This window comes from Channa argus, chromosome 24 (assembly GCF_033026475.1).
Source record: "Channa argus isolate prfri chromosome 24, Channa argus male v1.0, whole genome shotgun sequence".
NCBI lineage: Eukaryota > Metazoa > Chordata > Actinopteri > Anabantiformes > Channidae > Channa > Channa argus.
The window spans coordinates 6,511,225-6,526,856 of record NC_090220.1 but is presented as its reverse complement, the minus strand read 5'-3'; the positions used below and the strand labels follow the sequence as shown (position 1 = coordinate 6,526,856).

Genomic DNA, 15,632 nt, shown 5'->3' with positions numbered 1-15,632 from the left:
AGATGGCGCAAATCCTTTGTGAGAACTGGCTACGTGCTTAAAAGAGAGCTGTGTGGTGTTGCATGGGTAATCTAGACAGTCTAGCATATATAGCATATAACCTTCTGCTAGAGTGCCCTTAAATAAAATGACACAAACAGAATCAAGTAAATAAAATACCCCTGACACATGCATAATGTTCTCACAGAGGGCAGCCATTACAGAAGGTAGTCTCTATAGTCTAAAGTTCCCTTGGGCTATATAAAACTTGCCCAGTGCCTGACAGAAAATAATCTGCTAATAGCCAGAAAAGGGTTCAATTCAAATTATAACTCCCCACCCACAAGGTCATTTTGTTTTTTGTGATACACAAAATACTCTAATTAACAGCCCACTTAAAATAACATTGTGCAAGTTAAGATTCACAGCCTTGTTTCTAGCAGGAGATTCAGAATAAATTCCCAAAGGATGGATGCTGACCTCTGACAAGGTCCCATTTAGCATAACAGATTTTGATCGCAAGTATAAGAAGAAAAACAATTTCTAGAAAAAAAGCACTGGGCAGCTAGTGGTCTATCATAACACATGATCCCAAAGTAAATAACTAAGTAGATTTATTCAAGTATTGTACTTATGCATACGTCTGAGGAACTTTACTGTAATATTTCTATATGATGCTCTTTTTACTACAAGGCAATTCAGAATGAAAAATTGTAGTTTATTCCACTTTGTTTTAGTTGCTAGTTATTTTTCATAGATGTAGATTGTTATAAAATCTAACCACCAAACTGATGATGATTAATCACTTGTCAGTGCATAAAGTAGTTTAAATCAGCTGCACCTCTACCAGCTGCTCCATTTTTGTTTTTGATTTGTTTTGCTCGACACCATACAGACACTTATTTTTTATTAATTATTCTAAATGTTCTTTGCCATTATTTTCACCTTTGACAATTTCTCTAAAAATCTAGGCTTGTACATTTATTTTCTTAACAACAACAGTTTTATTAATAGAATATTTGTACTTTAAGTAAATTCTAGTGGATTTAAATAGTATTTTAACTTGAATTAATAATTTGAAGTGGCAAGAATATCCGTTAAAATAAGAAGGTCCGTTATTTAAATGCAAATATAGTTATCTTTTTAGAAGTACTTTAATACAACAGTATTAAACATACGGATTGCTGGGGGGCTACATTTCCCCATCTTTACTATATTTAGTCTGACAATGGCAGCCTATTAGTTATATTGCTCTTGATCTTTCGCGGGAAATCCCCACTTGTGGCATTATGTTAAGAATGAAACCTAAAAATTCTCATGACTAAAGAGTCGTCTAACATAAAGGCCATTGCCCATAAGATATAATGTATTCAGTAAAGAAAAACTACTTCCGTTTCACTGTTATACAACTACTGTTGAGTAGTTTACCCCGAACCCCCAATTTTGTTTCGAGTCTAATATGGAAATGACGCTAGGACGATTTAACTTAATTTAATCATAGGGGCGTACTGATGGCTACTATTGTCAGAAGTGACTTGTGTAATCTAAATAACCCATGTGCATACACGTTCGAGCATGTATATATCCAGAAAAATACGAAATATTGTTTATATTCTTTATATTACAAGAGTAGTTAGAAAATAATACTATGCCTAATTGTTTTACCCCTTTAACAAGTAGTGGCATGTTCCATGAGCGGAGAGAGGACAGAGAGAGAGAGAGAGAGAGAGAGAGAGAGAGAGTGAGAGGTTTCTGTAGCTGCTTTTGGATTTGCCGTGACGCGCAGTTGTTCTCCGATGTTTATGTGCTCACGGAGGCCAAGGGGAACCGAGTTGTCCACCCAGAAATAGTACCTGTCCCAATATATTCGCAACGATAAAGGTGAGTTCTATATTTGTCTCATAAATGATGGTGGTGCCCATATTTGATCGTACACGTCGCTTTTTAACAACGCCAAATAACGGTCACGAATCAACCAGACCACAGTACTCGGAGGGAGATGCCAGTGTTTTCCGCTAGCTTAACTTCTCGTTAGCACGCATTTCTTTAACGGTGTGTTTCTGAATACTCGGGTTACTGCAAAAGTACTAGAGCCGAATTAGCCTTCAGCAGGTATTAAAACGTGTAAGCATCCTATAAGTTGGATAATAAGTAATGGCGAATGGTAAATAGGTATGTGAATCTAACGGAGGGAAAAGTTCTAATGGACTGGAGCCCATTTATTGCTATGGCTGGCTGTTCTTCTGAACCACATCTTAATGGCTTGTAACATAGCTCTGTCTGGGAAGTTCTATAATGGCTTGACTTTAATTTATCATATTTTGTTTTTTGGAAGTTCGTAGATACTGATAATACTATTTTAATTGCAATTAGAAAACCCTCAAAATTAGTCTATGCTGCCCCTGAATCAGCTCTGAGAATGACTCACAACGGTTCAAACTTGTCACATGTACCATGTTCTAAATTAACAATATTGTTTGTGGAATTTGACAAGAGTGTGTCAAGCTGTTTTGTTTTCTTAATATAGTTATTTTTCTCTTCTGTAAATTGTTTTGCTAGTGTTTACTTTTGGTTTTCTCTTTTTCCTCTCCTAGTTGTAACAGTATAATTAATTTCCCCTAATATTCAGACCTTTTAATTATGATTGGTTATGTAGAGAAACTTTCAAAATATAAATTGGATTAACTAGACTTTTTTGATTAACTTTTCCCAAGCAATGCTATTTTATTTAGTGAAATACACGTGTTTTGTAGCTTTTCAATACTTTTCTGAGTGACTGTTCTGCAATAGTAATTAAAAGCAAGGCTTGGACATTTGTACATTTAAATAACTCTAACTCATAAAATAGACTTAAAACTTGCTCCTTTTCCTTGGAAGTTATTGTTTTAAGGTTTAACTTTGTGAGATTTGGCTTGTGTTGATCATGTTTTAAAGTACACTGCCTTTAAATGGATTTTGTATGACCTATAGTCTGAAGCAAGAAATATTTTCACTACCAAAAATGCATTATATTAAGTACATTTGAAATGTGACGTAATAAGCAAATAAAAGCTTAGAGTTTTTGGATGCCAACTCTATTTATCTATATACCTTCTTTCACTGATGGTTTTTCCCTAGAGACACTATGGATGAAGAGGAGCAGTTTGTGAACATTGATCTGAACGATGACAATATCTGTAGTGTCTGCAAGTTAGAGACAGAAACAGGGACCTTATCTTTCTGTCATGTCTGCTTTGAACTCAGCATTGAAGGTAAGAAACAGGATTGGGGGTGAAATTTGTTTGTTTGTTCCCTGGAGTAAACAGCAAACAAGTTGTTTTTTTAAACACAGAATGACCTCTCTTTAATTTTTAACTCACAAACACACACATACATAAGTACTGACGTGTTTCTAATGGGATAGGATTCTAGTTAGAATATATCTCCAGCAGTTTCACTAGCACTGGTCTTAGCTGCCAAGAGTCTTCAGTTTTTGGATCACACACTAAATCACTTTTGCAGAAGCATCCTAATTATTTTAATTTCAAAGTGTCCCTGGATGACACACTGAAACCCCCCCCCCAACAGCCCATCCCCAGCCAAGCAGTACCGGTCCCGATCCCGGTAGAAATTGGGGAGGGTTGCGTACGGTAGGTCATCCGGTGTAAAAGCTGTTCCAAATCATCATGATCAACTGTGGGGACCCTGAATTCCCAGGATAAGCTGAAAGCATTAAAAAAAAAGTTTCTGTCATGGCAGACATGGACTTGCACCATGAGCCTTGCAACCTAATAACCTTTCAGATTATTTGATGTCTAATTCTAAACAATATTTTCATCCACTCAAGAACAAAATATATATGTGCATGGTAATGAGCCAGTAGGAGCAAAAGCCCTCACTAGAAAAAGCCAAATAGATTCTCCTGTTTGATGTACCACTCTAACTGAAGAGCATATGTTTGAAGTTTTTTCATCTCTTAATTAATGAGTAGCCTGTTTAAAGAAGAATGGGGAATCAAAGGAGATTAGATATGCCTCTTATTTGGTCCTTGTCTCATAGATCCTAAAGGCTCCTTATTGTGTGTTTGTGAGTGTGTTTATCATTGCACAATGTGAGGATTCTGTGTAACTAACTAGGTCTTCAGCAAGAGTAGTTAACTTTAGGTTGCATTAGTGATTGCACAATCAGTAATCCTCATTCAAGAAAAAAAGTTTGAAAGGATGCAACTAGAGTTTGCTAAAAAGAACTGATCCAACACTAAAAATGCTATTGGTATTTTTTAGATAAAAAAATTAAAAAATAATTGTGAAGTCTTGATGCAAGATCTTGACAGGATGCAGCATTTACAAGGATTCAGATCCTACTAGCACAAGGAGCAGAAGTAGCTGTGATGGCTGTCTATGGCAAAAAAGTTCAGCATAGTTCACAGCAGAATGAATGTTCAGGAAAGGCAGGCTTTGTTGTAGCACATAGACCTTGTTTCCTGAGGGAAATGCTTTGGCCTCTGTGTACAGGTTCTATCAGAAAGTACAAATAGAAATTGTGTCTGTTTATATATTGCCCAACTTCTGCCATAGTTGGCATATCTTACTTTAAGACATTTTATTTTACTGCACCGTGTGCCTACCCACATGCAGTGAGGATCAACACAGTCCAACAAAGAACAAGGGATCTATACCAAGAACTAGTTTAGCCATTCTTCAGCTATTAGTGGAGGTCAATGTGATGTTTCTGTTGATGTATAAGATGTATAAACCATATTTACACCAAGAACATTTCTAAATATATTGGTCAAACAAGTGTGATTTTCACTGTCAGACTTTGGCCAGGTGATTAAGGAAAAACAAAAAAATCAGTTTGATCTTTTAGATAGATAGAGTGGGCCAAGATCTCTATATGCAAATGCTCACACTGGTGACATTAACTAACCATTCAAAAGCTTTAATAAACTTTAAAAGCTGTAAAACTGTGGGTCTGTCACTTAATGGTTTTGAAGCTCAAACTCAGCATTAGCCTGATTACTGCAATAGAGATTTAACACATAATCATAAATTATGTAAAACCTATGGACCTTTTGGTAAAAATCTTCACAGTACTGAATGTATTTTTTTAGTTTTCTATCTGAATTTTTTTAGAATTTCCATGATTTCTATGATCTGTCATCTATCATTTTTCTGATGTTTTAGTTTTATGCTTTGGCATTGTTTCTTTTATTATCAGCATTGAGGTATTTAGGGTGGTATTGGTAACAAAGTCAATATTTTGGTATAATGTCAACACTAAGTAGGTCTCAGTTAGGTTGTTGTTTCTAAAGATTCATATCTTCATAGAACATGGTAGGCCGCAACTGCAGTTCAGTAACATTCAACAATTCAAACTGGGCAGAGCTTTGTTAAACTTGCATTAATTGATGTGGCAAGCTGTGCTTTGCAAACATCTGAGAGATCTGAAACTAGTATTGTAACTTGCTGTTTCTCACACAGACAGTTGCCTTTAATGGTATTTGGGCTAGCTCTGGCCCCTACTCAAATAGATATTGGCAAAGCCCCAGTGCCATTCTTTTATCATCTTACACAAAACAGAAGAAATTTTTGATGAGCGTGGGTAATATTATCAGATGGGTTTGGAGAGAAATAAACAGGACAATTTCTACAGCGAGAGGCTGGAATGATGCAGTCAATGCTGATTCTGGTTGTTACTCTACAAGGGCTACTGTACCCTGGTCATATAAACAGCCCATTCATTGTTAGTGAATTCTCCGCCCTTCGGTATATAGACAGGCCTAATTATGTCGCTGTTTGCAATAGCTGTATGAGTGAATACGGTTAGGGTCCATAGATTGGAACCTACTGAGTAATGTACCTTACTTATGTTATCTAATTTAGTACTGTAATCATATTATTAAAATTTGTAATACAAATTGGTTTGAAAAAAAGTTTTTTAAAGTTCATTCTCTTTAGTTTAAGCTCTTTAAAGGACGCCTTCACTGATTTTGAACTTTGTTCTTTTAGATTTAGTGTGGGTTGTACATGTAAATAACTGCCATTAAACTTCCCTTTGAATAACCTACATTAATATATCTCTCTACTTCAAGCTGAAAATTCCTCCGGATAACATCACTTAGAGGAACTTTCAATTTAAACTTTCATCTTGTTGCTCATACTATAAAGTTTGTGATCATAGTCAATCTGCTTTTCCTGAACTCCACCAGATGACTTAATCTGAACCCCCAATTGATGAAAAACTCCCCTGGGTGATATCATCTGGAGGAGTTTTTCAGCTAGAAGCAAGGAAATATAGGGAAGTCAGAGGGATGTAGATTTACACCCTAAACTAAAGCCATAGAAAGCAATTATAACACTGGTGAAGCCAGTCTTTATAGATAGATCAATTGTATCATGCAGTTTATTCTTTATTATTCTTTTCTACTATAGGTTAGTGAAACTCTAAGCCAATATATTAACTTAGTTAAAACCACTGAATGTGATGTCTGGTTAATATCAGAAACTCCTTTTCTGAAAGGGTGTCTTCCACCACTTTGGAGTGATGTACCTGTACACTGGAAAACACACAGCTCCAAAGCCAGGGACACCTGCAGAAAGGGACAGAGAGAGGGAGACAGAGAAGGAGAAGGACAACTACGGGAGAGAGAAGACACAAAGTTAATGTCATGCATTTGTGGCATATAAATGTAAAGAGAGAAATGACAGGAGAGGACCTTACTGCACTTCAGGGATCCCCCAGCACTCTAAACCTATAGAATCGTAACTAAGACCTAGCTCAGGTTGACTGAGAAGCTTTAACTATAAGCTGTAACATAAAGGAAGGTTTTAAGACTAGTCTTAAAAGTAGAGAGGGTGTCTGCTTCTGTGCTGTTTCTGTACTATGATGAACTCTAAATCCTGACTGAAAGTCTTCAAACAAATTATTCCTGTACAGTCACATAATTTTTGTGACACTTATGTGACATTGGTCACATAACTGCTTTGCAACTACTTTTTCAAGGATTTTAGAAATAAAGGGGAGATTGGATATTGGTCTGTAATGGGCTAAAACACCTGGGTCAAGACAGGGTTTAATTAGTGGTTTAATTACAGCTACCTCATAGGCCTGTGGTACATAGTCTGTTTCTAAGGATAGATTGAGGATATCTAATAGGAACATGCCTATTAAGGGTAAAGCTTCCTTGAGCAGTCATTACTCGAGCTTTAGCAAAAAAACAAACTTGTAAAGTGCTATAACTCTGGTGTGGCTGGTGTGTCTCATATGACTTGTTATTATGTTTCCACGGTATTTTGTCAAATGTCTTCTTGTAGACAGATGTACTCTATCATGATATAATTTTTATTTATTTGTCTTTTTTTGACAAATCTAGGAGCTAAGTAAGGAACTGAGAAACCAGACTCAATAAATTATTGCACTATATTGATATATTCAAACATTAAAAATGTTTGACTAGAACTGGGAACATCAAAGTGTGATGTGAGTTTAATATTTTGCAAAATTGGTCCTAGGTGTTCATAACATAGCTAATTTTGGGTTTTAGTCTGATAAGTGTGGTTTCTTCGTGTGTATAATGGGATCTATAGCTGTGTGCTGGTATTGTACAGAATCTGCAGTCATTAACAGTTGGTCTGTGTTCATGTGTCTTTAGGTACAGTTGAATTGCAATATTTTAAAAATATTGTTCAATAGAAACGTTCTAACACTAATCTTATTAATGTGGAGAAGTGCAGTGGAAGCTGGACACCTGGGCAGAGCAGAGAGGACTGATTCTTCACATTTGTTTCATATTAGCACTAGCTTAAGTTGCACAATTAAGTTGCAAATTGTATCTTTAGGTTAGCTCTTGTTCATGTGAGCATTTTATTGGTGTCCAGGTTGTCCTGTGCAGCTGCTGAGACACATTCTTCTAAGGTGTGCTAACGGTGACCTCTTTCCCACTTGTCCCCCGCACCATCTCTCAATCATTAGCTCCTAAAGTGTGTCAAGGATCGAGTGTCCTTGCGTAGTCCCCATATTTAATATGGTTAAGGTGGCAAAAGCACATACACATTTTTTCATTTCTTTTTTTTAACTATGAATAATGCCAGGTCTACATATTTTGCATTTCTCTATCAAACATAAGTCTGCACTTTTTTGTTAACTGTTACAATAAATGACAGACTAACCTTGATTCTATTTACAAAAGAGCAGAAAATAAATAAGCTTACTGGTCATCAGTGTTGTTGTGATTAATGCCTCTAGCTGTTACAGCTAAAAAATGTTGATTCACCTCCAATAAATAGTCTGTTTGTGTGCCTGCACTTATTTGTGCAGCTATGACCGACTAGTGCTAAGCTGCTTAGCTCAAATGCAGTCTTTGGCTGGTAGTGCAATGTCCTGGTTGTGGGCCAATAATTATTTTCTGCTAGGCAAGTGATAGTCAGTGTGTTTTTGTGGTAGTTCAGATAATGATCGGAGTATAACATGGCGGTTTGATAGGCAGAAAGCTTCTGCAATTTTGAGTAAAGCATGTGGAGATTCATTGGCATTTCAGTATGCAGTAACCTCACATTCCTTTACCTTTACGTTCCGTCACAAAACTAATCCATTATGAAAGATTTCTTTCAAGGCACTTGGGATGAGAACACAATGTGTAAAATCTAAGAATAGGTTTCTACACACATTGTTGAGTAATGGTCTAAAATCTTACTATACACAGAGGCATAAACAGTAAGATTTACATACATACATACTTACATACATACATACATACATACCACTCTAGTATTGGAATTCTTAAAGGTAATAATAACAGAAGACTAATACTATATTTTAAAAGATTGTTATGCACTTGAAGGCTTAGTGCTTGGGTCAGCATATCTTATGTCATGTCTTCACCCAACTTGGAGTAGTCTGCTGAGACAATGCTTTGAGGAAGTACTGCTTGTCACCAATGCTGTTGCCTTAAAAACCTGTGGAAGAGAATTGCAGCAGTGTTCTTTTCTTTTTCCTGACAAATTAAAACTTTCTCTTCATGCTTTTCTTCTTATTAATGTGGTTTACCAAGAAAGGTATATAAATGTATACTCATGCATTTTTGCACATATAAGACTTCATAATCAAAACAGCTTTAAATACAGTCTTAAAATGAAAGTCAGCATAAAATTCTTATTAAGTAAATTGCTGTAAAAATTACATTGGGTTTGATAATTGCACTGTTGAGACAGCAGAAAAGAAATCTGTATAATATTTGAGAATTTCTTGTATTGTTTAGGACCTGTCCACAGTAGATTGTCATGCGTGACTTTGGCCCACACCCAGAACATTTTATTGTTTGTAAAATTTGTCCCTTTAGAGTTGTTTGTTTTAAACTGTGACTAATAATGTAAATTACATCTCATATGCTAAAATCCAACTGCACTTTCCTTTCGTTATTATTTTTCCCAATATGTTTTATGTGTTTGCATTGAGACTGGGTTCATCTGTTCCTCTCAATGCTCTACTGGCTAATCCACTGCAAACCAAGCAGCTTTTACAGAGAGATCACAGTAGGTCAATCTGCCAGTTTTAGCTTGATTTTTTTTCTAGTTTACTTTTATTTAATTATAGCAGGTTCAGTGGGTCATTATTGTATTTGGCACTGCTGCTATCACTGCTTTATTTCCTTTCAGTCTTTAGTGACTTTTGTTATAGGATAGGAACCCTTGGTCTTTGAGTAGACTGATTTTGTATTCATAACTTTGACCATCTTTATTGTTGAGTTTTTGTCTCTCAGCTTCTTGTCTTTGTGAATGCAGGTGTCTCCTCTGCTACCTTGTTACATTCAAAGTCCTTGCGTGGCCACAGAGACTGCTTTGAGAAATGTCACCTCATTGCCAATCAGAAGCTCTCACGTTCCAAGGTCTCCCGAAGTGCCTATGAGGGCATGAAGTTGGCTGTTAGCCAGAAACTGAACCGCATCATTCAGTATGCCCAGAACAAAGACTCTGTGTCCTCCAATGGCCCTAGCAGGCGGGGGTCCAAGCTTCATTGTTACAGCCAGCAGAGTGACCACAAGCTGTTGCCCCAGTCAGATGCCCAGGTGCCCCGCTACACGCCTCGCTGGGATACAGCCAAAGCAACAGGGTTACCTGACTATGCCATGGGGATGTTGGATTGCCACACAGCAGAGGGGCTTGGGCTGCTGCAAGAATCCCAGTCTGACGTTTGGTCCAGCAATGACAGGACAGGACTACATAGCCGGAACCAGTTCTCAGGAGGAGGACAGACACAGCACAGACCTCAGGGCCACAGCAGAGATGACTGTAAGCTACTATATATATATAATTTATTTTTTTAAACTACAGCCTTTTTGACTCTAATCTGTACTGTATGTAATTGAAGAAGTGTTCCAAGGAAAAATTGGGAGGAAAAGATGGTTGATCATCTACATCTTCTTCGTGGCTCTACTGTCTTCTCTACTGTCTTATCATTTTAAGTGTAATCTCTGCTACCCAGAAATCTGTATAAACGTCTGAGCATGTTAAACTGTAGCAGATGTAGCAGTTCTATCCGTCATCTTCCTAATTGCTGTAGTCACTACAGAAAAATGTTTTTCATTTTCCTTAACCCTTCAGATATGTCCTCGGCTTTATCATTTCTTGTTACTACTAAAGCTGCTTATGACTACAGATTGTGCAGCGATGTGAGGGAGCCCTCTAAAGGTCCCAAATTCAAATGATGTACCTTTACATAAAAGATGACAGGTATTTCACAGGTATGCGTATTTGTATGAAAATTTCTACATTATGTAGCTCATCATCATCACTGATACTTAGTGCTCATCAAAGATTTTTCAACTAGGTATTTCATAAATATTTGACCACTTCAGTTTTTCTGTTTTGTTAAGCTAGTGCATACTGCTCATAAACACATCACAAACATATTTCTGGAAGAGCTCAATAAAATAACTTATTCCTTCTGATAGATATTGCTTAGATACAGGTGCACAGTTATTATAAAAGGTCATAAACAAATGTATGTTGGGGTTTGAACAGCTTGCAGAAAGTGCATTCCACCCTTCTAGCTCTTACATGCAGTAATTGATGACTGAATGACAAACTGACCTGATAACGCTTAGACCTCACATACTCCTATACTCTTATAACTGTTTTTTTTTTTTTTTTTTTTTGTGGTGTGTGTGTGTGCGCACGTGTGTGTGTGTGTGTGTGTGTGTTTGCATGTGTGTTTGTGTATGTACTTTTAGTGACTAAAATGAGTGTGGATGAGCTCCATCAGCTAAATGCCCAGCTACTGGTGCAGATTCAAAGTAAGTGACATTTACTGGCATTCTGATTAAATACATGCTCCCTAATAAGGTTTGAAAGCCAAACATTTCTGTCATGTTCTGTCTGTAATTCTCTGCTTTATTACAGTGGTAATAATTACAATGAACCATTTAGAATGTTTTTTCTGCATAAAGGATCACCAGAACTAGATAAAGGGAACTCAAGTAATTTAGTGAATTAGAAAAGTTTGGAAAATTATCCAATCTTAAATATTTATGTCTGGCAAAAATGTGTTTTGTATAATTTTCAGTATTTCTAAATATGAATTTCTTGGTGGCCACAAAGGTCAACTGCTGCATCAGCTCATGTTTCCTTTGTCTGGGACAAGAAGTAGCGTTAGAATCCACTGCAAACATAAGAGCTCATTCATTTTAAATCTGTTGGCCAAAACATTAGAACCACCTCTTCTTATATCGCACTCGAGTATGACTCCACTACCCACTTTGACCTCAACAATGTAGAATTATCACCTGACAGTTTCAACATGAAAACTGAGGAATTATAATCTTGTGAAAATAAAAAGTGGGCTTGTAAAAGTAGAATTCATGGCAAAGCCACTGTATTGGGTTTCATTGAGTTGCACAGATGGTCATAATGTTGTCTATCTATGCCTGATCAGTGTATAACAGACGCACACACATTAAAAAACATTCATTCCACCATTCTGATCTTAACTCATCCTCCTTTTAAAATTTTCTAGTACTATACCTCTTTATTTCCATCTCTAATCTCACTTGACTGTTTACCTATTGTGCGTTGTGACCACATTTTACATTGTGGTCTTTTCCTTGTCGACATCAGGATTTGCTTCTGCCATTTTCACTATTCTAGGCAGTACTGCAGTAAAACTTGTTTGTGTCTTAAACTCTTTATCCACTTATTCACTTACTCTGCAGAATGAAGAAAGCAGATCTCTGCATGTGAAGCCTGTGGGAACTGTCCTGTTATTTTTGCAGCATAAAATAAATGTAATCATAGCTTTTGTGATTCGAGAATGTTCGCTCAGCCATATTAGCTTATCATTTTTACACCACTCTGGCTTACCACAGACAATTCAGACATGGTAAACTGGCCAAAAAGCTGTCTAACTAGCAGCAACAGTGTGGAACAAACTGTAAATATTATGCTGACAGACAGTCCCCAAACAGCCTGCCCTTGGCTGACAATTGGCATGATGTGTCCCTAGTTTGGGGGTGGTAGTTTCTGAAGGTTCAGAAGTTTCAGGGTGGGGACTGTAATGCTGAATGTTAACTGATTGATCGGATACCCCCCATAATTTCACTCTTGAGGCTGAGCGTGTGGGTTGTTTGTTTGGCTAGCTACAAAAAGCAGTAACTGCCCTATAGATTTTAGCTGGAGTGGTCATTTTAATAGATACAGTTATTAAGGACTGCGTTTCAGGATTGGAGTTGGGACAATTCTGGAATACTTTCTTTAATCTTCCAGGGACTTTTGCCCTTCTGTGGAAATGAAAGTTGCAATCCACAGGAGGGACTTACTCTAGAGAAGGTTGTTTGACTTTAGTACCTGGCAAAGAAAGTGCGTAGAACTTTCTTGCCATAATGCAGCTCTTTGTGTGAATGAAACGACTGATTCCAATTTTCTCCTTGTCTTTCCACAGACGTCTTTGAGGAGCTGACTGTAGCTGTGCAGGAGAAAGACTCTTTGGCATCGGAGCTGCACGTGCGTCACATCGCCATTGAACAGCTCTTCAAGAATTGTGCCAAGCTACCCTGGCTCCACATTAGTAGGGCAGGGGTCAAGGCCAGCAGCAACAACAGCCCTGTGGAGTGATGTGCAAGGTGATGCTTCTGTCTGCTGCTGGGAGAAAGATAACACTCACTTAAACATAAGAGGCTGTAAATGCCTTTTTAAACTAAGTGATTTCTGCAACACTATGGTGACAAGGAGTAGTTAGCTTTGCATTAGAGCAGCATTAAGGGCTACTCTGACCTGGCCTCCACTCTTATGGTTCCAGTGATGACACAAAGGTGAACGGTTTTGTGCAGTTTAAAATGAATTGCATAACTACAACTACCCCAAGTACCCATGATGCACATTTCTTGGCTCCAGCACCCAATAAGGACATGTCCTTAAGGAATAGCTTAAGATTTTCATAATGCGGTCTGAAAAACAGTTTGTCTACCTAATTTTACTTGGACGATTGCTGTTTTCCTTTAGTTTGCTGTTCATTTTCATTGATGCATTACATTTTTTGTAGATAGATTTTGTTTTTTTACCTTCTGCTCCGTCATATGCTGTCTGGTGTTTGAGTTACAGACCTTGTTTGACATGGGGTTGATCATTTAATTTCATTAGTCACAGCAATAAGTAGTGTTTAAATCATTTTTATTATATCATTTGCTTACAAGGCTTAAACGTTTTCTTGCAGCTGCACACTGGGAATATATTTGCTTGAAACATTTGTGTGTTTTTTTCTTTGTTTTATGTTTAAGATGCCTTTCAACTGCTCCAACTGACTTGATAGAAAATTTGTGTCAATTTTCTTTCTGCAATAGTGATCTACATCTGCTGGAGATAGATAATGATTTGTATATTACTTTCAAATTAATTATAGAATAAATTAGAAAATGGAGACCCCAAAAAAAACAAACTTAAACAACTTAACTTAAAACTTAAAGTTTGAACAAGTGTAATTTTAGGCACAGGCAAGTTCAAAAAGACTCCCAAAAGTACAGTAAAGTAAAACTGCAACAACAAATCAGCATGTGAAAGTTGGCAAGCCCATACTAGCCTCGCAGGTTTTTGTTTGTACAGATTATTACTATTCTGGTAATGTCCATGAATTAATACTACCAACAGCTGGTTGGCAAGCGGTAAATTCAGAATATCAGTTGATATTACCCTCTCTGAAAGGTATTTTGTTTTTAGATCAACTTTTAGGTTTATAGTGACCTTTACTGCAGGTATAATTTACTTGATATTTAGTACTGAGCAGTCTGTTCTATAGCTGTCAAGCACAAGTTATATGTGGCTATGCACTGAGTGCTATTAATAGGAGAAGCTATTGAAGAAGAAATTGAGCTGCCAAACCAAAGTCTGTATTTGTGGTGTTCCAAATGTGAATTGGAAGCATTTGACTTGGATAAAAGTAACAGAGGAAGAGGCAATACCAAACAGATTTAATGCGTGGCTTCGTGATGTTTTTGTTTGTTCTGTTCATTGTGTGTAGTAGTGAACGATAGCTTTTTCTCTAAAGATGTGAATGTGGAAATGTTACACTGTTTCATGTTTTATGTAGCTTTTTCACTTTACTTTCATGTTCATTGTAAATGTTTGTTTCCCTCTCTGTGTTATCTGTGAATCGACATTGACGTTAAAGCAGTACAAACTGGATAGTTTGGTCTATTGTGCCTCTGAAGGTCCCTGATACTGGGACAAAAAGAGACAGACGCAAAAATGGAATAAACCTTCAGTTTTAGTGTGTTTATTATTCAGGACCCTATGCAAGAAAGAGACATAATTCTGCCTTATTATGTAGATAATGTCAGACTATTGGTTATCTGTGTTTTTCTCCAAAGGTCAGAGCTACTGTCATATAAGCTGGGGAAAGACAGGGTTATAACATGAGCAATGTATAGAAAGACTCAGTGTATTATTTGCTTTCTCTTTATAAGAGAAAATATTTTGACCCCTCTAGGGTTTAAAGGTAAAAGGTTTAGCTCAATTTTAAACTTTTAGATTGTTTTCTGTTTTATGGATAAATGTATTTAGAGTGCTTGAGTGTTCAGATTACTGGCCCATGATGCAAAATTTCAATTTTCGGTTGTACGTTTTTTTTGTGTGTGTGTTTTAAATATGAGTGCTGTGTATTTTTGTATACTGTTGAAACATGCCTGGGCATATGCCTCTGCTCAGCAGAAAATCAGGCTGCCTGTTTTTGCTGGCAATCTACCATTTACTGGAGATATGTAAGCATAATTGTTCCTTTTCCACCTCCTTTCTTTTAGACTAGACTCTTCATTCTTTTGTTATTGAATGGTAAACAAGGTTGCATTTATTTGTTTGATTCAAATTTTATTTATTGTGTGTTCATGGACCTTACACAAGCTGTATGATTTGTGCTTACGTGATTTTTGTTTTATTTTAGTAAATATTTTAATAAAATAACTTATTTTACTACATACATGGAAATGCTGGTGTTTCCCCAAGCTTGTTTTACTCCAATAATGCCTAACGTTTAAGTAAATCAGTATGTGTCAGGACGTAGCAAATGAAGAAATCTAGGTGACTAAAGACCAAAGCTTCAAAACTCTTTGCATTCCAAGGACATTAGTGGCATGAAATCTGAGAATAATTTATAAATATGACAATGTAGTAGAAACACAAAATCTGTTGTTT

At 36.7% G+C, this 15,632-nt stretch overlaps 1 protein-coding gene across 5 annotated transcripts; it reads left to right on the top strand.

Annotated features, from left to right (window-relative positions):
- Positions 1-1,707: 1,707 nt before the first annotated feature.
- On the top strand, positions 1,708-15,415 carry c24h21orf91 (chromosome 24 C21orf91 homolog). 5 transcript variants are annotated; one of them, XR_010912269.1, is made up of 6 exons: positions 1,708-1,860; positions 3,097-3,230; positions 9,741-10,247; positions 10,560-10,699; positions 11,189-11,251; positions 12,892-12,967. XR_010912269.1 is itself a non-coding variant. In XM_067494485.1 (5 exons), the coding sequence occupies exons 2-5, from the start codon at positions 3,104-3,106 to the stop codon at positions 13,062-13,064; spliced, it is 870 nt and encodes a 289-aa protein (XP_067350586.1). In that variant the 5' UTR covers positions 1,708-1,860; positions 3,097-3,103; the 3' UTR covers positions 13,065-15,415. The 5 variants fall into 5 exon arrangements, 4 of the variants coding, with proteins under 4 accessions (XP_067350586.1, XP_067350588.1, XP_067350587.1 ...); XM_067494485.1 differs by lacking the exon at positions 10,560-10,699 and having other exon boundaries at positions 12,892-15,415; XM_067494487.1 differs by lacking the exon at positions 10,560-10,699 and having other exon boundaries at positions 9,719-10,247; positions 12,892-15,415.
- Positions 15,416-15,632: the final 217 nt, after the last annotated feature.